The 27,155-nt window shown below is 35.7% G+C and overlaps 1 protein-coding gene across 2 annotated transcripts in view; it reads right to left on the minus strand.

The window, feature by feature from the left end:
- LOC106872647 (integrin beta-3) overlaps positions 1 to 27,155 on the minus strand; it is an 82,512-nt gene that overhangs the window by 38,465 nt on the left and 16,892 nt on the right. For both annotated transcript variants that reach the window (XM_014919709.3, XM_014919708.3), the window contains 9 exons: positions 21,240 to 21,302; positions 18,492 to 18,548; positions 17,748 to 17,795; positions 15,537 to 15,593; positions 11,115 to 11,183; positions 9,648 to 9,721; positions 8,330 to 8,440; positions 6,473 to 6,554; positions 4,467 to 4,598 (listed from right to left, as the gene is read on the minus strand). In XM_014919709.3, the coding sequence (XP_014775195.1) occupies positions 4,467 to 4,598; positions 6,473 to 6,554; positions 8,330 to 8,440; positions 9,648 to 9,721; positions 11,115 to 11,183; positions 15,537 to 15,593; positions 17,748 to 17,795; positions 18,492 to 18,548; positions 21,240 to 21,302 (693 nt within the window). The remainder of the gene's footprint in view (positions 1 to 4,466; positions 4,599 to 6,472; positions 6,555 to 8,329; positions 8,441 to 9,647; positions 9,722 to 11,114; positions 11,184 to 15,536; positions 15,594 to 17,747; positions 17,796 to 18,491; positions 18,549 to 21,239; positions 21,303 to 27,155) is intronic.

Here is a 27,155-nt window from a genome sequence, read left to right on the forward strand (position 1 = left end):
AAGATCCTGGCTTTGCGTAAAAGAAAATACAGGAGGATCAGTTAATTATAGTTTTATTCAACATATTTCCCTCTCAGATTCACACACTCATTGCTGTAGTTCTTCAGTTTTTCTAAGCCCTGTAAAAGAACTTGGAAAGTTGGACCTCCAACCACGCCTTTCGTGATAACCTTAAAGCCAGGAACTTTTCCGCACCTCAGACTGAGAATTACTTTGAGGTTACTTGTGTCTATAAAACGCTCGACCATTTACTTGATAATTCATTGAGCAAGCAGTTTAGTTGGTCGAACAACTGAACACTTATCGTCGAAACTGGAGATCCATTGACTTTATTAGAAATGTCCAATGCTATTCTTAAAATTATTAAGGACATCAGAAAAATTAAATATTTTTGATCGTTATTCAAACCCATTGTCACAACCTAACACAAATGAAATTACATTCCTGTTTCATGGAGCTCACCATTGCTTATTTGTTTGTTTGTTTCTTTTTTCTTTTTAGTTGCTTTTCAATATAAAGCACAAATTCCCTAAAATACATGTATTTATTGCACAGTTTTACAAAAAGGAATTTTAATTATTCTCTAGTCATAATATAAATTCATGATCACAAATTAAATAATGTGATATAGCACAGAGGATGTGCAACGAATTCAGTAAAGTGAATAATTGACATTTTGTGGAAGGGATTGGAATCAATAAAAACCAGTTTACAACGCAGTCAAATTGAAGAGAGGACAAGACCTACTTTATTTCTTTCGAACACATTTTTACACCCAGTTTCAAGCTATGTACAACAAACCGGCAATTTTATTTGGTCCTATTTTTAGATAGATGTAACCTTGTTATAATTTCGAAGAGAAGTAGAAGAGTAGTTAAAAGTTTTAACCCTTCTTAACAGACATGTTTAATGAGTCGCTTACTTCTTACATTCTCTCGGAATGTTTCAGAATACTCATCATTAATTCTTTGCCAAATTACCATTTGTGGCAAAAAAGTTTCTTGAGAACATTTTTGATAGATATAAAATGAAGTATCTACACCACTTTCTATATTTTAAAATGGACGGTAGAGAGAATCGGTTCGTTCAAAACACTATATTAATTGTTTTACACAACAAGTATATAAATTAATATTTATAACCATGACTTAATTACATTTCATTCTTGAAACAGATCAATCCATTAATACTACGGTAAAAAGAACGAAATCTTCAACAAGATAAAACAGCGTAACACTCCAAAACTATCCATAGTAATTATGATAAAAAATGTACATTCTCTACAAGTGAGCCCATAAATAAACATGGGCTGCGTTGTTAATCCTTTATTCCGTCTACTTGTACTAGTATGATAAAGTCTAAACTGTAATCACATAGCAAGACCTGCGGATAATCCTCTAGAATTTCCATACTGTCAGAAAATAATAGAACTCACGACAGAGTTAATATCTGGAAACTGCTGATATGGTCCAGTAGTGTCTGTAGTATCAATTTAGACCTAAATCTAATTACTTTCAATGAACAAAGCAAAGTCCAAGCTATAACCGCATTAAGTTTCAACAGCGATATCAAAAATGGACCAGTCTTGTCACGAACTATGTTCAGTTGATTCTGACTGAGGAGTACATTAAGGGCACATGTTTCCGTGGAATACTCAGCCATTTACATGCTAATTAATTAATGTAAATTCTTGGTCATATAAATATCAGGCAATCTTTCTCTAATTACATGATCCTAATAGAAAATATAATGAAGACCAATAATGGTTGTGTTCTCCCCAAATTGTGAGATTTAAACTGATATAATAAAACAGTTCTATATTTAAGAGATGAGGAATTATTTACATTATTTACATTATCTACATCACTGGACGATACCTTAACTTCAATTCCCACCATCCATACAGTGTAAAGAGAGGAATTGCTCAGTGCCTAAAACACCGAGCAAAGAATATAAGTAGCGATCGTGATACCCACCACGAGGAAATGATCAAGCTCAGTAACAATCTACTAAGAAACAACTACCCCAAGAACATACTATCTACTCCAATTATGAAGAAAAGAGAGGATGAAACCAATAAACTGTCTACAGTCTGTCTATCCTATGTGAAAGGCCTCTCCGAAAAGATACAAAAGATATGCGGCCCATATGACATCAGGGCAGTATTCAAGAGCAATACAACACTTCGCAAATATCTCCTTCGGGTAAAACCACCAACAGAAGAGAATATGACCAAAAACTGCGTGTACTCCATCCCATGCAGCTGTGGTAGGTTATACAAAGGCGAAACATGTCGCCCCCTCAAAATAAGGGTAGAAGAACATCGCAAAGCTGTGACACGAGGAGATATCGATAAATCGGGTATAGCTGATCATGTATGGAAAAATGGAAACCACCTCCCCCTGTGGGATGAAGTTAAAATAATAGACAGGGAACAACACTGGAAAATACGAAAACTAAAAGAAGCAGCACATATGCTAGGACACAACAACCTCCTAAGCAGACCGAGTGCAGATATGAATAGCATATGGGAACCGGTATTGAGGAAGGATAGAAAAATAATAGATTTATAAACCTTAAAATTCACCCCATAATTGCCCACGGGCATATGGCGTAGTGGTTAAGAGCGCGGGCTACTAACCCCAAGGTTCCGAGTTCGATTCACGGCAGCGACCTGATTAATAATAATAATAATAATAATAATATAATAATAATAATAATAATAGTAACATCGATAGGAATGAGAACCCAGGTTCGAAATTTCCCCAAGACACCTGACGAAGGCTGGAGGGTATATCAGCCGAAACGTTGTGTTAACAACAAACAAGATGAGGACGAATATCCGTCAAATGTAGATAATGTAAATAATGTGATATAATAAAGAACATCTACCATTGTACGGTTGAGTCATTGTGCACCAGCTTGGTCTCTGTAAGGTTAAATAATATAACAGCAACTTTATGAGAACTTAAAAATTTATTTCTCCAATCTCTCTGATCAGTAGGACATCTATTAAAAGTAAACTGGCAACCCATAATCGATGACTCAAAGTTATTATCAGTCATTCAGCTGGCAAACTTGTCATTCATTGATTTACGCATCTGAAGTTGAGAAACAGCTGATTCAAAAAAAAACTTTTGACCTGTGTGCGCATTTTCAACAACTAAACGACCAGAAAGCCGCTGAGACATATTATAAGTACTAAGAACATATTTCTTCTGTGATTATAGCATTCATATTATCTATTCCATCCCCTATATTAATTTTTTGAGTTCTAGCAATCTACAGATTACATTCTGTTATATTTATTTTATTGTGTATTTTTCAATGAATTAAGTTTGAAACCATATATATGCACAAATGTCTACATTTTGTGATAGTGAAAGTGTCTTTTAAAATAGAGTAGATATACTCACAAAAGATTAACTTCCATTGAATACTCATTTTCTCCTAAATGTGGCTTCCGCAGAGAATTAATAATTATATACATTATATTATATCCAGAGATGAGTTGATCATAATTATAGATAATATATTTATCTATAGTTATATTGGAAATTATTAATAATAATCATAGAAATTATCAGCTACATAGATATAGAAATTATTGGATAGATGATTAAATAAGCTATATTGTTTCTGACGCCTATCAATATTCATAGCCAAAACTCCAACATAGTTTACTTACAAGATGTAAATACTACAGAGCAGTACATTTCATCTGGATATAAGCAGCCACAGCCAGTGGCGGGCTGGGTCTAAAAATATTGGTTACCAGGAGACTAAAGGGGCCCACCCGTAACTGTAATGCTATCATTTATTATTTTTTTTTTTTTAATTTTGTTAAAAGTATTCTTTTCAACTGTCTACAAAGACAGCCAGGCTGAAATAATGCATTCTTCCAGGAGTGAATAAAAAATTCTCAAACTTGAGGAGATGGGCTCCTTAGATACTAACATGCCAAACCCCCCCCCCCCCCATATATGGATTCTAATGGCGCAGAAGCCCACTCGCCATTGAACAAGCTGACAACCTGGCCAGTCCGCTACTGGCTACAGCATTGAACAACTGAAAAGTATTTAATTGCCATGCAGTGCAACGTTAAAATTCCTTCATGGCTAAGGTTAAAAGAGGTATTGAGCTTCAACACCTTTTTGACCTTGCCTAACACATCTTTTTGACGTATCAAAGGATCTGTCGCGATATCCTAACCTCAGATTAGCAGGTGTAGGATATTGTGCCCTATAAAATTTGATGAAGAGAATAAATAATAAACATATGAAAAATATTACATACAACGAGTAGTAGTAGTAGTAGTAGTAGTAGTAGTAGTAGTAGTAGTAGTAGTAGTAGTAGTAGTAGCAGCAGCAGTAGCAGTAGTAGTAGTAGTAGTAGTAGTAGTAGTAGTAGTGGTGGTGGTGGTGGGGGGGGGGGGGTATAGATGATTTTTATGCATGAATATTTACCTAATTCTTGCGTGACACTAGCCAAGTTTTTGCGGTGACCTTTCATTGTAACTGAGCAATCCATGACAAAGTAAACATCCAGCGGATAATCAGTTGACATTCGGAGTTCAAACGGGAAATTCTGGTTTTCTCCTTTAAAAATCATGAAATCAAAACATTTTGTAAAAGTGTCAAAAATCTTTATTGATCGTTCTGTCTTTACTTAGCATGTCGATTCAGTCTTCAATCTTCACACATGCAATTTCCAACCGAGATCACCAGGGTTGACTCTGTTGATTTCGGTAAGATATTGTAGCATGTGTGGAAAGTGAAATGAAATGGGTCAGCAGATAATGGATCCTGTTTCAAAAAATCCTTTTTCCAGTACCTTAAGGCACCCAATGTTTAAAATATGATGATTAAGTAAGAGTGATGTGGAGGCGCAATGGCCCAGTGGTTAGGGCAGCGGACTCGCGGTCATAGGATCACGGTTTCGATTCCCAGACCGGGCGTTGTGAGTGTTTATTGAGCGAAAACACCTAAAGCTCCACGAGGCTCCGGCAGGGGATGGTGGTGAACCCTGCTGTACTCTTTCACCACAACTTTCTCTCACTCTTACTTCCTGTTTCTGTTGTGCCTGTAATTCAAAGGGTCAGCCTTGTCACCCTCTGTGTCACGCTGAATATCCCCGAGAACTACGTTAAGGGTACACGTGTCTGTGGAGTGCGCAGCCACTTGCACGTTAATTTCATGAGCAGGCTGTTCCGTTGATCGGATCAACTGGAACCCTCGACGTCGTAAGCGACGGAGTGCCAACAAGTAAGAGTGTTAGCGATCATATGACGGGTAACGTTGGAAATGTATATTTGCCACCATGGGCATACTGCACGCACACCACTCACACACACTCACATACACACACACACTCACACACACGCGCGCACACACACACACACACACACACACCACAGATATTAGCTAAAGTTATGTAAGCCTATTGCTTTTATACTTCCTCCTACCAACTGTTTGTCAAGTTTATCTTCCTTCAACTGCATTTAGGTCTGTATAGGTCTGTGTGTATATGTATATGTACCACGGAAGGAGCGTGTGTGTGTATGTGTGTGTGTGTGTAAGCATGTGTCATATATCCAGCGTCAATAGACGATGTAGCTTTTATCATCTTTTCCGTCTCTTTCAGTGTTTCTCTATCGATTTTAATTTAACTCTCTTTCTTTTTCCTTTCTCTTTCTCTCCTTTGTTTTCTCTCTCTTTCCCTCTCCCTTTCTCCTTATATATATATATATATATATATATATATATATATCTTTTAGTCTCTGCTCTTCACGATGTAAAACGTAATTAAAGAAAGCAACCAGCCAACCAGCATTTATATCGGTTATTATTACATAAAGATTATTTTCATTTTGCAGTCGTTCAGAAAAGTCAAGACTGATATTTGATTTTGTAATTATGTGCATTTACGTAAAGTTAGATGTCACCGAATCCTCAACTTTTACAGAGTTCATCTCACTCCAAGCTACTGAATACAGTCGGAAACTTCTGACCCAAGGATTAGGTGAAATGTAACAGCATTGTTCAGTGGTTAAAGAGTCGGGCTCACAATCATTAGGTAGAGAATTCGATTCCCGGATCGGGTTGTATGTTGTGTTCTTGAGCAAGACTCTTTATTTCACGTTGTTCCAGTTCATTTAGCTGTAGAAATGAATTGCAACGTCACTGGTGCCAAGATGTATCGGCTTTTGCCTTCCCCTCGGATAACAACGGTGGCGTGGAGAGGGGAGGCTAGTATGCATTGGCGACTGCTAGTCGTCCATAAACCACCTTGCCCAGACTTGTGCCTCGAAAGGGAACTTTCTAGGTGTACCCGTGGTCATTCATGATCGAAGAGGGTCTTTATTTATATAACAGCATTGTTGAATATACATCAGCATGAAGTTGACTATAATTAGGAAGAAGTATATATTATCAATAAACTATAAAATATATAAGCAGTCTTTTCACTTTACCTAGAACCAACTTCATAAATAATTTCTGTGGTTTTAATTGTACAGCTTGTAATTTATCGCTATACGCCCGAAGATCTTCATCCTGGAAACAGACAAAAGATCGCGAACTTTTAGATATTTATTTTAGATATATTTACCAAGGCATTAAAGACGAAATTTTTTTTATTTTGTTCTCTTCTAAATCAGAGCAACATTACTTAATCCTAAAAATGTTATTCAGCTTCCAATGTAATTCATTTTCTAAGTTGTATTTTTATTTCAGCTACGCGTAGTGAAAACAACATTTTGCTATTTTTTCCTGGCTTACATCTTTGAATGTGTCACACTAAAACATGTTTTTACAGTCCAGCTAGAAACATTGATTTATTTTAATAATACTAATACCACAAAGTAATGAAAACCATATTTGTTTGGCTTTTTTTTTAATCTAATAGGAATAGACCAAATTTAAAATACTTTTTAATTATTTCTATTCTGAATTTGAATCGTACATAAATGTCAGGATTTTTATTCTTTTACTTGGTTTAGTCATTTGACTGCACCCATGCTGGAGCATCACCTTGAAAGGTTTTAGTTGAACAAATCGGCCCTACGACTTATTTAAAGCCTAGTACTCATTCTATCGTTCCTTTTGCCGAACTGCTTAATTATAGGGACGAAAACGCACCAGCACCGGTTATCAAGCAGCGTTGGGGGAACAAACACAGACACAAAAGCGCGCACACACACACACACACACACATATATATATATATATATATATATATATATATATATCTGACGGGGTTCTTTCAGTTTACGCCTACCAAATCCACTCACAAGGCTTTGGTTGGCCCGAGCCTATAGTAGAAGACACTTGCTCAAGGTGTCATAAAGTGGGACTGAACCCAGAACCATGTGGTTGGGAAGCAAGCGTCTTACAACACACCCACGCCTGTGTCTATCCTAGTTTTATATCCCCAATTACATATCTTACGATTCTCTTTCTCTATGATTTTTAACCCTTAAGCTTTTGATAACAATGGTCTTCTTTTGATGAGACACGAGCCTCATATTTTTAGTTGAAATAGGGAAGTGCAGCGTTTGTGCCTTTCTCAAGGTCATTGGTGGCATAAGTTAAGTGAAATGGCTTCAAACTGGGATTTATACTGCGTCAAGGCCACGGCTTGCCGGAAAGTTACATCTTGCTCCACGATACTGACTGTTTTCTCGCGAAATAGTATTTTTAATTTTGTTACAAATAATGGAGGAAGCTGAGTATGATGTATGATGTATAAACATAAGCGCATAGGCGCAGGAGTGGCTGTTTGGTAAGTAGCTTGCTTACCAGCCACATGGTTCTGGGTTCAGTCCTACTGCGTGGTACCTTGGGCAAGTGTCTTCTATTATAGCCTCGGGCCGACCAAAGCCTTGTGAGTGGATTTGGTAGACGAAAACTGAAAGAAGCCCGTCGTATATATATATGTGCGTGTGTGTGTGTGTGTGTGTGTGTGTTTGTGTGTGTGTGTGTGTTTGTGTGTGTGTGTGTGTGTGTGTGTGTGTGTGTGTGTGTGTGTGTCCACCATCGCTTGACAACTGATGTCGGTGTGTTTACGTCTCCGTAACTTAGCGGTTCGGCAAAAGAGACCAATAGAATAAGTTCTAGGCTTCCAAAGAATAAGTCCTGGGGTCGATTTGCTCGACTAAAGGCGTTGCTCCAGCATGGCCGCAGTCAAATGACTGAAACAAGTAAAAGAGTAAAAGAGAGTATAAGAAAGGCTTACATAAATTTCGTAATGTATTTGAAAACAATGTATTAATACTTAAAATATGTTGTAACAAAATAGTTTTATAATAGTAAATATTATAATACTTGACCTCTTTAATCATGAAATATCCTTTTGGTCGGATTATACTACTGCTTAGACATCGATTCTCAACCAGACGACGTCTAACATCGCAACGAGCATGATTAACATCATCAAATTCCTGCCAATGTCAATGTATTACATTATGTTAGAAATCAATACTGATTCGTAACGTAACAAATCTATAGTAATACCAAGTTAAAACAAATTATGGATTCGTTTACAAAAATTAATCTAGGTTTTATATAAATTTCCTCTGTTGAATATTCAGTTGAATATTCTGTCTTGCATTATTTCATACAATTATTGGCTGTATTGAGCACCAATATCACATTGACTTAACACAGTAGGGATTTGGAAAACCAAACTAACTTTTAAATATCCATATGTTGAAAGAATTGTTGTGATTACAGAGAGATTAATACTCTTGTGGTTTTCCGATATAGAAATAAAAAGAAAATCTTCCAATATTGGTTGTTCATAACTAAATAAATCCTGTTGTATTTTCTACAAAGATTAGTTTTTAACATTAGCACATCATACATGAAGACTATAGCTGATTGAAGCGAATTCAATGCATGGCTGTTGCATATTTAATGGATCCCCCCCGCCCAAAGAATGGAAGACAAAGTTCACTCTAATGTATTTTGGAATCAAAATGATGAGAGGCAAAATTAAATAGTTCCACATGCTACCATTTCTGTCGCACCATTTTCTATAATCATTTAATTCCGATACTGTTTTATAAGGCCACAAATGTGTAGGATGTGAATAGCTGATTGATTCAGTATACATCAGTTTATGACCAATACTTATTTTCTCTGGAATAACAAAAGTTAAAGTTAGCCCGTGAGAAACCTAAATTTTGCTCAAAAGTGAGACAGGGTTAAATACTATTGTAAATTTGGTCCAGTGATGTACTGAGATGGCCAACTTTACAGTTCTATTTCTGAAGAAAATTTAACCCTTTTGATACCAACCCGGCTGAAACCGCCTCTGGCTCTGTAGTACAAATGTCTTGTTTTCAAAAGTTCTGAATTAAAATCTTCCACCAAATCTTAGTTACAATTTATGTTCTTAACACTAGCTTAATGATAACTAGGGTTATTTTATTAAATTCTTTGTTATATTTAAAGTTAATTGAAAGAAACACAGCGCGTCTCAAAAGAAATATGGTAACAAAAGAGTTAAATAAAGTTATTTTATAGAATCCAAAAGTATACATGAGATGAGACTAGTACCATAACCTAAGCATTAATGAAGTGTAGCAATGAACAAGTTTATTACATTATCTGCAATCTCAGACTGTAATATTAGTAATAATATACCTGCTGGGAGCACCAATAACAAGAGGGTGATGCCGAAATACAGCTTCCACATTTCATATGAACCTTGCAAAAGTCTGTAAAAATTAAATGGCATAATGAATTACCTTCTATAGATTTCAGTCGGTTCATAATATCTAAATACTCTCAATTTCTCTGTGAGATATAGCGATTTTCCAAACGGTAAACTCTTATAAATTATCATTCTTTCTAATTTTCTATAAATACAGTAAGGATACGCTATAAAATTTAGTTTTTACATTTCCAGTATTTATACCTACACTCTGTTTTGATTTCTGATCACCATGGTTCTTGGTTCCAGATTGAATTGTAAATAGAGTAATATCTTCGTGAACTATAGAAGAATTACTGTGAGAAGTGAAGAATCTGGCGTTTCGGGCTGTCATCCGAAATAAAGGAAGAGAGAGGAAGATAAAGAGATACTATTGCTTGGATTGTGAACAAGAAAGTAGTGAATGATGAAGAAACTGAAGTAACGATGATTGGACGATGGTAGAATGAAATAATGCCAACAGTCAAACAATAAAAAGGTGATACTTTAGATAAGGGAATCAGCGGAGGAAACTATTAAGTAAGGGGAGAAAACAAAGAATAAACTTATCTAGAAAAGATATTTGGGAAAAGAAGCGCCAAAGAAATCCTGCTTATAACAGAGCTTACGTAAGTTTATCGACTGAAATGTTAACATCTCTTTCTCACCAGTAGCATAGCCTCCCTAAGTATCTCATACCTAATACTGACTCTCACATCAACCACTTCTCCGAAATAGTGAAATAGAAGTCGTGATAGAGAATGTGAGTTGGTTTCTGGCTGGTGAGTGTATCATCAGGTATGCCTGTCGTATCACCGCCTAAAATATTTTCCTCCATGTTATTTGACGTTAACATGTCAGCTAATCTTCATGATCAACAACAGTCACTCAACCTACTCATCAAAGATGGAAAATCTTTATATCACATCCTAACGACTTAACTAAAGAATATATTTGAAAATGTATTTTCTTATATGAAAATGACGTATATTGTTAGTACGTCCACTGTCTGGAGTTAAATGTCATGAGTTAGCGAGTTATCAATGTTTTGGCCACAATTTATGTCAATCAAGACATAATCTCTCCACAACAGAGGAGCTGAAGCGAGATACTTCAACAAGATATGAACTGCTGGATCCTTGGACGATATGATAACTGAATCTTTGTTCAGTACGCAACGGAATGATGATTAAAACTGCTAGAAGTAGGAAAGAGGAAACGGAAAGATATCAAAGAAAAGCTAATGCCCGAGATTCCAGAGATGAAGAATATGAATGTTGCTATATTTTTAGAAATACGCATCAAAGTCATAAGTGCATAATTAAGTGTATCTTCTTACATATTCAATTATCAAATATAATGCTGTTTTGTGTTTTATAACTTAATGTTTGTAGAATGACAAACGTAAGTTTACTAACCTGATGTTTCTGAATTCATATAATTACTAATGTTTTCATCAAAAGTTTCTTCAATTGTACTTGAAAAATCTGAAAAAGAAATCGCAGATTATATATGATCTGTAAATAACTATGTACACGAAAATTATACAAATATACTTAACAAGCATATCTTTAGTTTCGCTTTGAAAATATATAGAGTATATAGAAGTCACAGGAACTTCAGCAGGAAAACATGATGATCATCGCCTTTCATTAAAGATTCGTCGGGGATCGCTTACTTTGGTTTCTGTCTGATGAGGTTAAGAGGAGATCTTGTGAATAATATAAGCAAACTAATACTGGAGCAAAGAAATTCACATAATGGCTAATGCCCAGGATTTCATACCAAAAGTGCAAATACAAAGGAAGGGAAGCGATCGCTGATGAATTTTTTATGAAACGCGAACAAGTCAGAATGATCCATCTTACTGTCTGCTGAAGACCGAGCAGGTTATCTTTGAGTATATTTTCACGGCGAAAGTAAATATATGATTATTAAATTTATATAAGCAATTCTTCATAACCTGACTATGTTAGTACTTTTGTCATTACATAATCTGTAGAAGTTAACAGAAACAGAGAGGCGAGAACAGAGGAAATATTTTGGAGTATTCGTGATGATTATCCTCATCAACAGTATTATTATTATTATTATTATTATTATTATTATTATTATTATTATTATTATTATTATTATTATTATTATTATTATTATTATTCAGATCACTGCCGGGTAAACGGCGTAGTGGTTAAGAGCGCGGGCTACTAACCCCAAGATTCCAGGGTCGATTCCAGATAGTGACCTGAATAATAATAATAATAATAATAATAATAATAATAATAATAACAACAACAACATCGAAAATACCTTAGGAATGAGAACCCATGTTCGAAATTTCCCCAATACACCTGATGAAGGCTGGAGGGCATATCAGCCGAAACGTTGTGTTAACAACAAACAAGATGAGGACAATTATCTGTCAAATGTAAATAATGTAAATAATGTACATAATTCCTCATCTCTTAAATATAGAACTGTATTATCTAATACTTTCCTGATTATTCTGGCCGTGCCTAGGAGGAAAACCTTTTGTAACAGTTCTACTGGGCAATCTATATTATTATTATTATTATTCAGTATTGATGGGTAAGGGCTTTGTCAACATTGGCATTATTAAGTTCTCTTTGGGTATTTGCTATTGAGAGGTTTTTCTTGCCATTTATCAGTAAGAGTATCTAAGGCAGCAGTTCTAGAACAGGTTTTCATACGCTTAGCTTTTTCTCTGCTTGTTTCTAATGTCTAATTCTGGAATTTGTTGTATTTGGAATTCACTTATATATTCCTTTGCCTGTTTTGTTATTGAGTATGATGCTTTCTTGTTTTCATGTTTTGAGACAAGTTTTAATATCTAGTCCTCAGAGTTTTTCAGGTAGGTGTCTAGGCCAATTGCGGCAATCTTCATTGTTAATTCCAGTTGTAAAAGTCCACGACCTCCCTCTTTTCTTGGCAAATAAAGTCGTTCTATATCTGCCTTTGTGTGATGCATTCTGTGCATTGTCAACAATTTTCGTATTTTTCAGTCAAGATTACGTATTTCAGTAATTGACCAGTTAATGATATTGCCTTCCCCTTTTTGTTCATTACCTTTTCCGGTGTATGTTGGTACCTAGCACCCGTAACCTCATATCCATACTTATGGCATAGTAGCCTCATATCCATACTTATGGCAATGTAGCCCCAAAAAGTGGAGGTTTGGGGCTATAATTGTTGTGTCTACGTTTGTACTGTTTCTGCGCAAGACATTCACAAGCACTAACAATGTGAGTCATGCTTTCGACCCTCTTTCCACACATTCTACAGAGGTCCGTTGCGCTTGTGTGGTATATATTCTTTTATTATTAACGCAGCGAGCAGGCAGAATAGTTAGCACACCGGGCAAAATGCTTAGCGGCATTTCTTCCGTCTTTACGTTCTAGATTCAAAATTCCGCCGCGATCGACTTTGCCTTTCATCCTTTTGAGGTCGATAAATTAAGTACCAGTTGAGCACTGGGGTCGATATAATCGACTTAATCCCGCCTAAAAGTTTCAGGCCTTGTGCCTATAGTAGAAAGGATTATTATTATTATTATTATTATTATTATTATTATTATTATTATTATTATTATTATTATTATTATTATTTCTCTTTATCACAGATTTTGTTGGAGCTCCTGGAGTCTAACATGCGTAGCGAGCTTGTACCTGCAGCCTACGGTACCATGCTATCCATTCTTTTCAACTATCTAATACTTTCCTGATTATTCTGGTCATGCCAAGGAGGCAAACCTTTTGTAACAGTTCTACTGGGCACTCTATTCCAACTTCCTTTATATTCCCCTTGATGCCTTCTGATACTGTTCCCAAGAAACCAACAATAATTGATACTATCTTTACCTTCTTTATTTTCCATAATCGGGCTATTTCCTACTTAAGAGGGTATTATTATTATTATTATTATTATTATTATTATTATTATTATTATTATTATTATTATTATTATTGCTGAACTGTGAACCACAGTTTTATTATCAATGCGTACATTTGTCACATTTGTTCTCAGTCTTTCTCAATGCTATATCGTCTAATGAAGTCGATCATCGTTATTTAGTGATGGTGTTCGGTTAAAGAGTTTTGTTCACGTTTTCTGAAGCTATATGGCTTCAGTGTATTGACGTATCTGCTCCGTATTGAACGAACTAAATGGCCATCGTTGCTTTGGAGATTCACTTGAATACAGGAATATGGGAAAGCAGTATCAGTTGACAAAGACGGTGTCAGCAAAATAGAGCCGGAAACTACAGAAATCGAAGTAGTTAGTACTTAATGAATCAAGAGCAGACTGAACACCTAGCATCTGGAAATTCTACCCAGGCCTCATACTTCTCAGTCACTTTGGTAATATAGCTAGTTGTACGTCAACTACATTTTCATCTAGCCATCTTCTTTACTGATATTCATAGTGACTGAACCATAGACTTAGAGGTAACAACAACAAAGACGTTCTCGGGGCAAATCCGTACGTCTATAAATGTTAACTGAACAGTCTATTCCGAAGGCTGTAGATAACTTCCCACATTCTTGGTCTTGCAAAAATAGTAATACTGCTTCGGAATAACCTTTACAAGTATGGTGGTTTTATCAGCTAGGCCGGCGGGAGATGAAAGCAGAACAACGAAACTTTTCTGCACACAATCATTTAGTGTTCAAACATCACTGAATTGTGGAGTTATATTGAGTTATATTATAATTGTGCGGAAGACGAATATGGTTCTCGGCCGTTTCTGAAGAGAATCAATAAAGTGAAGTACCAATAAAGTACTGTGGTTGATATTATCGACTTTGCTCCTCACCCATATTTTTGGCTTTGTGCCTCTGTATGAAGCTGATTTGTTTACAAAAATAGGTTTTATGGCCTGTTAAAGACGTCTGATTCACTCTCCAAAGACCCGTTCGCAAAATATTGGTTGGTAAAAATGTTTTGTATGAATCTGAAGAAAAAGATATTTTAAGACTATTCTGCCTGCAAAAGAAAATTTCTCATTAAATCTCACCAGCTGAAAACAATTCAGTGCACCAGGTTTTACAATTGTTAAAAATTGTCCTTAAACGAATACTTGAAAAAGACAAATATTAGCAAGTTTTTGAATCGATTAAATCAGTCATATTGTTTAAGAAACGAAGAAAAATCATGAAAAATTTCCCTTCCTTAGGGAATCATATACTCCTGCAGATAATAGCTTTTGTTTTAAAACTGAACTGTGTATCGTCACTTTTTCTACACCTTTTCCCTCCTAAAACGGGACTTCTGTAAATGTAATTCTGATCCCTTTTTTGTCTCAAGGTCAAGCATTTTTCTGAACTTTTAACTTCTGATTCAATACTTTCTAAACAATTCCACTAATAATTCCGGAAGCTAATAAAAGCAAATGTCTTTTGGATTAATCTGTATAATTTTTATGTAAATTATCTAATTATGCTGTTGCATTCTTGATACATTTATATTTGTCACTTATGAAGCACAGACTGTCTGAAATAAGTTGTAATACAACACCAGCATGAAAAAAAAAGATAGTCTGATGTTTTTCACTGCTTTCTACTCATTCTTAAGCTGCTGCCACTTATTGCAAGTTTCAGGTCCATGCCAATAGTTGATTTAATTGTTTCAATATTTGAGATTTCGATGTCTAAAGATAACGTTGACAGTCGAATATATATAATCTTACACTCGTTGTTATCTACTTAAATAATTCACACTGTCAAAGTACTTAGTCTTTCATTTCGAGTACTTCCACGATGATATATGTATATATGTAACCATTTCATACAGAACAACAATAGAAATTAATCCTTTCTACTTACATTCTGAGGTCGGGTGAATTTTGTTATCCATGAATGCCCCGAACCATTGTGTTCCTGCTGTTAAAGTAAATTAAAACAAATATGTATCAAAGAGAACATCACACACAGGCATATATATAAACACATACACACACGTTCCTAGTTACTCTTAATTAAAATAATTCATGTTGTTTTGTTTTCATTTTTCTGTGCAAACTTCAGAATTTTTTTCCTGAATCAGTATCTCTAAAATAATTTTAATTACCAACTGATTGTGTGTGTGTGTGTGTGTGTGTGTGTGTGTGTGTGTGTGTGTGTGTGTGTGTGTGTGTGTGTGTGTGTGTGTGTGTGTGTGTGTGCGCGTGTGTGTGTGTGTGTGTGTGTGTGTGTGTGTGTGTGTGTGTGTGTGTGTGTGTGTGCGTGTGTGCGCGCGCGCCTGCCTGCCTGCCTGCGTGCGCGCGTATGTCATTTATATACTCTCCAAGACTGGTAAATCAGAGTTTCACCAAATAGTTACAGAATTTTCCTACGAGAATTCTACGATTTCCGAAGTGTTTACTTCCTGCTATGTGTAATGTAAGTTACGAGATTTCATTTGCTTATGAGGTTGTGCCAGATTCTGGAGCTAATTTCTATTATTAGGGGTCAACATTATATTGAACAGCACTTAATGCTGTCCAATATAATGTTCTTTGTCGTTGTCTTTCCTTGCACTGTTTATGAACGGATTGCTGCGTTACAGTATTTTTCATTATATTTCCATGTTGTGACATTTTCTTTCAGCTGCTAGTTGGCTATGATTTTCTTATTGATTTGCCTAAAAGAAGTAATGTGGTTAATGTATAATTCCTTGAACTTGCTCTCTGCCATTCTTATGCAATGTTCATAACGATTTGTTAGTTAGACAATGGAAAATTCGACAAAGATGCCATTGTTCGGCTGTGGTGAGGGTAAGAGTTGGCCGTAATCCGATCTTTTATCAGTGTCCACATGTGTCTGTACGTATGTATATGTATAAAAGGTTGGATTACAACCACCTCATGCGCTAACTACATATAGCCCATCAATGATGCCCCTTTGCCCTGCATTTATCTAACTACTCACATGTACATACATACATGCTTTTTGGGGTAAACGAAACTACAAATACCACCATATAAAAGTAGATTTATAGCAGAGGCTACTTGGAGTACGAATAAAGGAATAGTTATTTTCGTTAATGGTGCATTGAATTTTGCTCGATATTGTAATTCCATTTACTGGAATCCTAGTGTTAGTTTGATGTTCAGTAAAAGGTCTAGCTCGAAATTTATTATACAAGTATGTAACAGTTTGGTTATGCGAATGGTTATACAGGGTTTTAAAATGAGTTGAGAAATTTAAGGGTAATCTAGACATACATAATTATATTTTGAGTAAATCTGGAAAGATTTCTCCTTTTCAGCTCGAAGATGAATTGAAAGTTTAAAATGATAAAAGATCGTTGGTGGTTCCCTTAATTATAATCCGGTTAAAAGTATTAAGCTTTTATATTCCCAGTCAGCGTTAGATTATATGTTCCTAAGGTTATTTGATACTGACCGAAGGAGTAATCTCGCCTATGTGTTCGAAACCGGGTTGATATCCGTTAGACAGCTGAAGAAGGAATTCCTGGTTTTCTTCAGTTTATTCCTTATCTAAATATGTTTCTAAGTATATATGATAGAGTGAATACTATATATTGGTAGGTATGGCTGCTTACATGCTTATAAACTTTAATAATGGAGTTTGTTATTTGTTTGTGATGTTTATCTGTACACTGATTTTAGTGTGACAGAGGCTCTTAGACATTTGATTCTGGAAATTTTAGAAGTTCTTGATTGATTCCATGTCCATTTTGGATTGTACTGCTGTCAGCTTATTTCAATTGATGAAGACAGATTTTAAGTTAGAGGCATGACTTAACCTGGATATTTAACGATATAGAGCAGTGAATGTGTGTGTGGAGGGGCGTGTTTGCGTTTATGCGTGTATATGTGTATGTATTATGTATGTATAAAGTTTTTTTGTTTGCTTTTATTATTCAATGACTAAATATTTTTCAGTTCTTCGAATCTTCTCGGGTTGTCACAGTGAATACTCGAAAACAATTGGAATTAGAAAATAAAATTTTGGCACATATTTGCTACACTATGCATCTAAAATAGTCTGTCATGTGTCCATTTTAGGTATTATCATATCAAAAGAACTTACATGGAAACGTGGTTTCATTCGCATACACCGTGTCAGATATACCTGTACCTGTGAAAACAAACATCACAAATCAACGTTTCTTTGAATAATAATAATAATAATAATAATAATAATAATAATAATAATAATAATAATAATAATAAATGGGAGAATTAATGAATTTTGGAAGATAAATGAAATAGGTTTTGTTAAGTAAAAATACTCGTTAAATTCATGTTGCCATGTAGAGAAAAGCAATAGGATTCTTTCTCTACATATTGATGTAATTTATATTAGCGAAATGCCATATAGACTATGAGAAGGGCGTAAGACAATTGAAATAACTGCAGTATACGCTCATCATTATTTTGTCGTCGTCGCTGAGGTATGTGAAGTCGAATTATAAATGAATATAGGAAAGGGTTTTGTCTCGTCCTCAATCATTACAAGCAATTCATCTCCTTTAGCTGTGATAATTTCTTGTAGAGTCACAATATTCCTGGGAGAGTTTAGTCGGTAAAACCTAACTCAGTACTTGGTTGGTACTTAGACCAAGTCGCAATCAGATTTGTACTCAGTACTGTAACTAAGTTCTATACTCTGCCGTCTTTAACATCCATAAGTTTTAGCTATTATAGAATACTGGGCAGATCTTAATTTGACAGTTCATGAAATTTTCTCCTTTTTAATGTATCAGATAAGAAAGACGAAACGTCTATCACTTTAAACATAAATGACAATAATTATAGTATTATTTTCACTTACTTCCACTGAACTCAGCTTTGGTATTTTTCAGAGACATCGTTGTTAATTCGATTGTTGCTAAATTAATTTTAAAATATATATAGAAGCATTAATGTTCATAGTTGCATGTGTATACAAATGCATTGCATATTGATGCATATATAAAGACAATATTACCGGTTTCGATGTTTCTAATCTTATCAAATATCAGTAAAAATTTATAAAAATTTGAAGTAAAAACATTTTATCTACTGTCTGGTGGGTGGTCAAGCATGAAGAAAGACGTAAAGTATTAGGGATGGAAAGAGAGAGAGAAAAAAAGTAGGAGGAAGGCAAAAGTGAGGCAAAAAAAGAGAAAGAAACATATATAGATGTCGTACAAAATATATTCGAAGAATATTTTATATATATGTATCTATATATATAACAGAGAGGATGTGTGTGTGTGTGTGTGTGTACGTGAATGTAGTTTATGCACGTCCACAAATTAGCACGCATGTCGCTCCAATTTTAGGAGGTGATGTGTCATGACATTATGTGCATTTTCGCCAAATATTTCTCTCAGAGGCACCCGCGTATAGCTGTAAAAATCGATAAACTATTACCAATTTTGAAGTTTGATGATATGGCGAAGTCAAATCTGTGCGTACGCGCGTGAAGGAGAGAGACAGACAGACAGAGAGACAGACAGACAGAGAGATAGATAAAGAAAGAAAGAAATAGTGTGTTTGTGACAGGGGGGAATACAGAGTGTTTGCTAGCGTCCAAAAACAAAATTTAAAAAGTGGGTAAGGCAGACAGAAATCAAAGCAAATTTTTCTAAGCAAGACAGAGTTTACTTTGCTAGCGTCTAACAAAAAAAAAAGAACGAATAAGTGGAAGAGGGAGGCAGAGAGCGTATTAGGAATGAAAATGTAGTTAAGGAAGACAGTAAGTGTAAAATGTAAAAGGCATTTTTTTTCTTAAACATGAGATGTAGTTTAAAATATACGATGTTTTTGAAAGACACTATATTCTATAATGAGATTATATATACTTTCTCACACAACAATTCAAATATATTTATTTTAAATCATTTATTTGTTTTAAATCGTTCATCTTTCTCCCCCCCTCTCACTCTCACACACACGCACATATACAACTTTGGGGGCGAAAGAGTTTTGTTTATATTTCACAACTATGAAGCAAAAACGTATGTAATAATTTGTCAGTCACCCCCACCCAACCCGTTTTTCGGACCACAAAAAGGGTCTTGTAATTTTTCAGATTAACAACCGCACGATTTCCACTAGGGTGTTACGGTTAGGGTTTTAGGGTTAGGGTTAGAGTTTTACGGTTAGGATTAGGGTTAGGGTTAAGGTTAGTGTTAGGATTACGATTAGGGTTGGTGTTAGGGTTACGGTTTTAGGGTCAGGGTTAGGGTTACGGTTTAGGGTTAGGGTTAGAGTTAACCTAGAAGGGACAGGCCCCTTATTTTTTGGTTAAGGCTGTTGGTAAGTTTTCCTAAGTTACTCCAATCCACATCCCCAATGCAAACCTTCAGATCAACCTTTTCCTATGCAGATCTCTAATGCAACTTTAAAAAAACAGTCAATGAGTGGAAATAACCAATAAACTGATTCCTTATGGGATTTCCCAATCAAATTGCCAGCAAACCATTTTCAGCCAAACCAATTTCAACGGATTTCGCTCAAATCTGATGTCCATGTTACTTATTTTGGTTTGAAATAAAGCACTTGATCACTTAATAATCCTAGCTTAATCCCGAGCAGCGCCGGGCTATACTGCTAGTTTAAAAAAAAAACAAGATACATGGATCATTCGCAGCCGATTTCCTCACCGGTCGGAATCCGGAAAGTCCTTGTAGTTTCGCACCCATTATCTCTGAGACTACTGGAATATATAATGCTATATATATTCAATGTAAACTTGCACAGTTAATAAAACATAAACTTGGAAGTAAAACAAGTCATCTGCTAAAAAAATAACAAATATATACAATAACTGAATTCATTGTGTATGTGTGACTTGTGTGCATACGTGCGTGTGTGTATGTGTGTGAGTGTTTGAGAGTATTGTATATGAGTGTGTTTAAACTTCGAAATCCCTGTAGTTTATTATAGTAGTACAAGAACTACATTCGTACACTATAATTTGTGAAGTTTGCTGCATCCTTCGTCGATTTCGACGATAGGCCTTATGTTGTTGAATCAACTGAATTTCTACACCCAAAATAGATATGTAATAAGCTGAGTGTACTCATAATGCAATTTTTATGTAGAAACTGCGTGACACCAAAACGAGACGAGATATTTGGACAAAAAGACAGAGAATGGACAAAAGGGAAAGAGAAAAGAATTGAGTCCAATACGGGACTGGTAATTCATTTATCGACCCCGCAAGGACGAAAGTGGAAATTAATACCGTGAATTTGAACTGTAAGCCATTCTCTTCCACACACAAGCAACTCTGCCACCTAGCTATATTTTGTGTGTGTGTGTGTGTGTGTGTGTGTGTGTGTGTGAAGTTTACACTAATACTTCCGTATACGTTACTTGCTGTTCTGCTTACCATAACGATCAATATTATGTGAGATTAGACTGTCATTGAATTTAACAAATTACTTTCAACTTTTCTTCATCAGAATAAAGAGAAAGAAATTAAAATTGAATGAAGAAGTAATTAAAATCATCTAAAGCCAAGAAAAAGATGATTGTTTAGTCAAAGGTTAATGTGGTTTCTATTGAAGATAGAGAAAACGTAACTTACGTTGATATGTCGAATTTTCTTTGACTGAAACAGATACAACTACTGGCTCAGAAGTTACTTTATCTGTAAAATAATTACATGGAAATTATGAAAATGACAATAAAGATAACTAGAAAGACAACGTGACTACAATTTCTGAAAACCTGATAATCCAAGGCAATAGGTGAATAAAATTGTTTCTTTGCAAGTTGTCTCGAAAGTTGTCTCTGAACACTATGTTCATGAGTGTGTATATGTATCAATGAGTGTGTGTGTGTGTGTGTGTGTGTGTGTGTGTGTGTGTGTGTGTGTGTGTGTGTGTGTGTGTGTGTGTGAGAGAGAGAGAGAGAGAGAGAGATAGAGAGCACTTTGGATATGTTTAAATCTCGCGTCTACTGCGGTGAAAGAAGGATGGCTACTAGGCTGATACCACCTATTGATGAAAATACACATATCCACAACTCTCCTCTTGACTTCGGACAACGAGTTAACGGAAATACTGGATTCTTTCATCTCCCCTTCTCATGAAGAATTAGTCCTGTTTCTTTCGAAAAGTCATCCTTTTAACTTCTAGGATTTTTTAAATACCTTTTTCATTTGTCTTAGCTTCATACACATACACTTAGATACACCGCACACACACAGATATATATATATATATATATATATATATATATATATATATATATATATATATATATATATATATATATGAATGAGACCTCGATAGTATGTAAATAGAAGAATTTATCCGTAATATGTAGATAGATAGATAGATAGATAGATAGATAGATAGATAGATAGATAGATAGATAGATAGATAGATAGATAGATAGATAACTGTCTTTATTAGCCACACAGGGCTGAACACAGATGGGACAAATACAATGTAGAGTTTTTCTTTGCGATGGGGACGAAAAAAAATGTTAAAAAAAACAAAAGTAGGGACAACGATCAAAAGGAATCGAAGACATTTGGGGTATGTACAAGAAAGATAAATATATACAAAAGGTTCCCAAGAAATGGAGAGGTTTATCCGTGGAAAGAAAAACCTACGAAAAGACCACGGTCACCTCGGGCAATAATGTTACATGTTAATAGATTTAATTACACAAGATAAGTAACTCTCTGTTTAAGAATTTTTTTTTCCTTTTCATAGGATCATGCTCAAGCAAAAGAAGATATTATGAGAGAACTCAGCTAGACTGAGTCTACTGACATGATCAACAGAGAACTGCTACCAAAGGTCACAAACAGTATTAAAAAAAACCAATAACATAATCATGATATATAATGTTGCTCCTAGACCGATCTTAAGAGATAGGGGAAATGACCTAAAAAACTTAAATAACCTCATCTATTCCACTGCTAAAGTTGTAACTGCTCAAATAGGTATCAGGACGACAAGGGAAAAAAGACCAACCATGTCAATAGACCTCCTAAGTGGAAAGTAACAATACAAAAAAAGAGATTGACTTTTTGCGGGCGGATGTATCAGTTCTCGATGAACTTGCTAGAGGAGTAAATGTTAAGACGAAACAAGCTAGAAAAATCAAGCAAAAATATAAAATCAAAGATTTTATAAACTTCTCTGCTACTAAGGAACTGTTGAAACAGCGAATGCAACAGAAAGCCCAACGGCTCAGAAGGTATGACAAAAGGATCAAGCTTTATCGACAAAACAAGGTATTCAAAACGGATGCAAAAAAATTTACAGGGGAATTGGCAAAAGCAAGATAGAAGTAAAGGATCTACCTAAGACTGAGGAATTGGAAGAGTTATGGAGGAAGCTATGAAGCAAAAAGAATATAATGCTAAAGCTGACTGGATAGAGCGTGAGAAAGTGAGACTGGGTGAATTTGAAGAGCAGAAATGGGAGGCAATAGAAAAAGAAGAGCTAAAATGTGTACTTAGGAAAGTCTCACAAATGGAGAACCCTAGGAGTGGACCGAATTCCTAACTTCTGGCTGAATTGTTTGACAGAAGTACACCAAACTTTCGCTGCATCTCTAACTGATGTCATCCAGAACCCAGAGCAAATACCTGCCTGACTGACCGAAGGAACAACATATCTGCCACCAAAAACTGAATTCAAAAAGTCCAAAGAACTACCGACCTTGTCTCAACACACCTACAAGATCCTCACACCCATATTAACTGACAGAATATACACTTTCCTTGAATAGAAGTCTATCCTTCTACAAGCGCAAAAAGGCTGTAAAAGGAATTTTTATGAGTGCAAAGATCGATTACTCATAAAATGATTGTAGAGAATTTCCGGAGCAAAAAGAAAAACCTGAGTATGGCATGGATAGATTACAGGAAAGCGTTTGATAATGTCCCATTTAACTGGCTGCTCAAGACCCTTAAGATATATAAGATCTCTCCTGTTGTCTCCAAAATTCTTACAAGGTAGCATGGCTAAGTGGAATACACGTCTCCTTCTAAACCATAGTAACGAGATGAGCCAATCTAACATCAACATCAAACGAGGTACCTTTCAAGGTAACTCTTTCTTCCCGTTACTTTTTTTACATGGTATTGATCCCACTCTCAAACGAACTAAATAACACCAAGTACGGGTTCAAAGTTTATAATACGACAATAAGCCATCTGTTTTATATGAAAGATCTGAAGCTGCTTCGTAGAAAGGAAGAAGTGCTAGTAGGGCTGTTAACAACTGTTAAAGAGTTCAGCAATGACATCGGGATGGATTTTGGCCTTGATAAATGTGCTAAAGCAACTTTTGTAAGAGGTAAGATCAAGCAAACAGCTTCCATTAAATTAGTTACCGACGTTACCATCAAGGAACTTGACCCACAAGAAAGTTTAAAATACCTGGAGATAAACGAAGGGGATGATATACAACATGCTACTATGAAGGAAAAAATAGGAAATGGGTATTACAGGAGAATTAGGCTCATACTAAAAGCTGAACTCAACTAGAAAAATCTCATCTAAGCCATTAACACCCTGGCTCTTCCAGGAGTCCAAAATAGTTTTAACATTAACTGGAATCTTACAGAGCTCCAACGCCTGGAAAGGAAGACAAGAAAACCACTAACATCTAAGAACATGCCCACCCAAAAGCAGACGTTGATCGTCTGTACCTACCTAGAAGTAATAGGGGAGGAATGATGCAAGTAGAACTGTGCTATAAGACATCCACAATAGCATCTGGGTTCTGGATAACTTATCCAGTGCAGAGGACTGGATGCTGCGGCTTGTGTGCAAACACGAAAGCAGCAAAAAATCACATTCTATTGTCAAGAAAGCTTGCAAACCACTGCCACGAAAAAAGCAAAATGGATCAAGCAGACTGCAAAAAAGAACGGGCAGAAACAAATTGAGGAGCGGTGGAGCCAGAAGCCTCTGCATGGAAAGTATATACTTCGAAGCTGAAACACTGATGTACACCAAGCAACAACCCATCAGTGGCTGAGAAGTTCAGGACTGAAAGTAGAGACTGAAGGTTTCATATTGGGGGCACAAGATCAAAGCTTGCTCACAAAAAACGGCCAGGCTGATGTTCTTCAAAACGGTTCTGACCCTAAATGCAGAATCTGCGATAAATTTGATGAAACAATAGGCCATTTACAGACAGAGAAGAAAATACTAGTAGACTAATAGATGTGTTTCACTGATAAAAATATATCTGTAAATGAATTTGACAAATTAAGTAAATATAAAGACCTGGAAATTGAAATACAAAAGATGTTCCTGTTATTGTAGGTGCCCTAGGAAGGATAAAAAAAGATGTCAGAAACATCTAGATAAGTTCCCAGGAGAACCTTGTCTCAGAGAATTCCAAGAGATTGTGTTGACAAGTACAGCCTACATAGTTACAAAAACCCTATCCGTTTAAATTCCTGTGTTGTATCACCTGAGGATATTTCGCTACTTCCCCTGCCACTCTCTACCCAAAGCTTTCAGTCATACTGTAAAATCTCTTATCCCTCACTCACTCCAGAACGTTAGGTGTGCCTTGGCAAGTAATTGTAACAAACATGCAGATTAAAAGTAAGTAAGTAATAATAATAATAATAATAATAATAATAATAATAATAATAATAATAATAATAATAATAATAATAATAATAATAATTATGTCGTATATGCCAACAACAAAATGAGACCATCGATCATGTTGTCTCCATGTGCAGTCTGCTTGCGCCTACAGAGTATCTCAACAGGCATGATAGAGCTGCACAATATATTCACTGGGTAATATGCAAAAACCTGGACTTGCCCCATGATAAAAACTGGTGGGAACACAAACCACCCCCAGTACTTGAAAATGATCACATTGCACTCCTCTGGAACTTCACCATTCAAACTGACAGAAAGATAGACGCAAATAGGCCAGACATCATACTGAAAGACTTCAGACAAAAATCATGCCTCCTCATTGATATGACTGTCCCAATTGATATAAACGTATCTGTCAAGACCTACCAAAAACTGAGCAAATATAAAGATCTTGAAATAGAAATTAGCAAAATGTGGAATCTGAAGACGAAAACAATACCTATTGTCATAGGTGCCCTGGGAATGACAGCGAAACGGGCTGATTACTACCTAGCTCAGATACCAGGAAACCCCAAAATGGCTGAAGTCCAAAAGATAGTGCTCATGGGAACTGCCCATATCCTACGTAAAATACTGTCTATGTGATCTCAAATTTTAAAGCAAACATAATTTTCTTATGGTTTCTTAAACATTCACTTGAACAAAACTGTACAAATCCAAATATATGGTACCCTAGGCATAACACCTACATGAACTTCTAACTTGTTGTCTCTTGAGGTCTCTGGGTGAGACTTGGATCCAACTTGTACAAATGCAAAACAAAAGTCAAACATAAAATAATAATAATAATATAATAATAATAATATAAGAAGAAGAAGAAGAAGAAGAAGAAGAAGAAGAAGAAGAAGAAGAAGAAGAAGAAGAAGAAGAAGAAGAAGAAGAAGAAATGCCCTGATGCAGTGGCTCTCATCTTAACTGATTGGAAGTGTTATCATGTACATTGTTTTGTCTTGGTATAAAAGATGGGCTACAGCAAATATTCTGTTCAATACCACAGATTTGCTTGTCAGTTGCTTGACCTTAACCAGTTGAGCATGTCCCTTAGTGGTAAACGATATGTGCATCTCTGATCACAAGCAAAAGTAGTGGGGAAGTATCATGGCCATGTGTTGAAAGGAATTCTTTGGGGTTTGAAACATGGGAGTTTTGTTCATCATCGTCAAACAACCCTTATTCAGTGACGTTTTGAGCGAGATGTGCTACTCGACCTGAAGAAAATTCTAACTGGGCCCCACCTGCAAGATCATGCGCTGTTTATCTTGATATGAGATCACCATGTCGTGCACATATGGTTGTGATGCATGTGCCTGGTGTACCCTTATCAGACTGGTAGTCATGATGGGTATACAGGGCTTCATATATTTCCCCAGTGTCATTTTGATGGCATGCACTTCTCTCTCACTCAATAATAATAATAATGATAACGTACTTATTGGTTCTATGCTTGAAGGAATTACTTATATTATCTTCTATACTATAAGTTGCAGTGTTCTTGATTGCTTGATTGATTGATTGAGTGTCGGCAGATTCACTCGAGAACGGTGCAGTGGAATCGCGTGAAATTCAGCACAGAGCGGCAGCATGGTCCGCTCATGTTCAGGAGATTTTTATTGCCCTCCAACTCCCATGGTTACCGAGATAATCGATTATTACTTTTTAAGATAGGAATATCCCATTCAAAGTGGGGAGGGGCGACTTTGTTGCCTTTCCCATGCGCGAAATTTTACGAAAAATCAGCACAATAAAGATTATTTTTTTCCAAGTAATGTGGCTGGGTTTGTTTTTCGAAAATTTTAATCAGAGGCACAGAAAAAAAATAATTTCAATTTTCTGTGCATTAAAAAAAAA

Source organism: Octopus bimaculoides, chromosome 8 (assembly GCF_046866305.1).
Source record: "Octopus bimaculoides isolate indiv1 chromosome 8, ASM4686630v1, whole genome shotgun sequence".
Classification (NCBI taxonomy): Eukaryota; Metazoa; Mollusca; class Cephalopoda; order Octopoda; family Octopodidae; genus Octopus; species Octopus bimaculoides.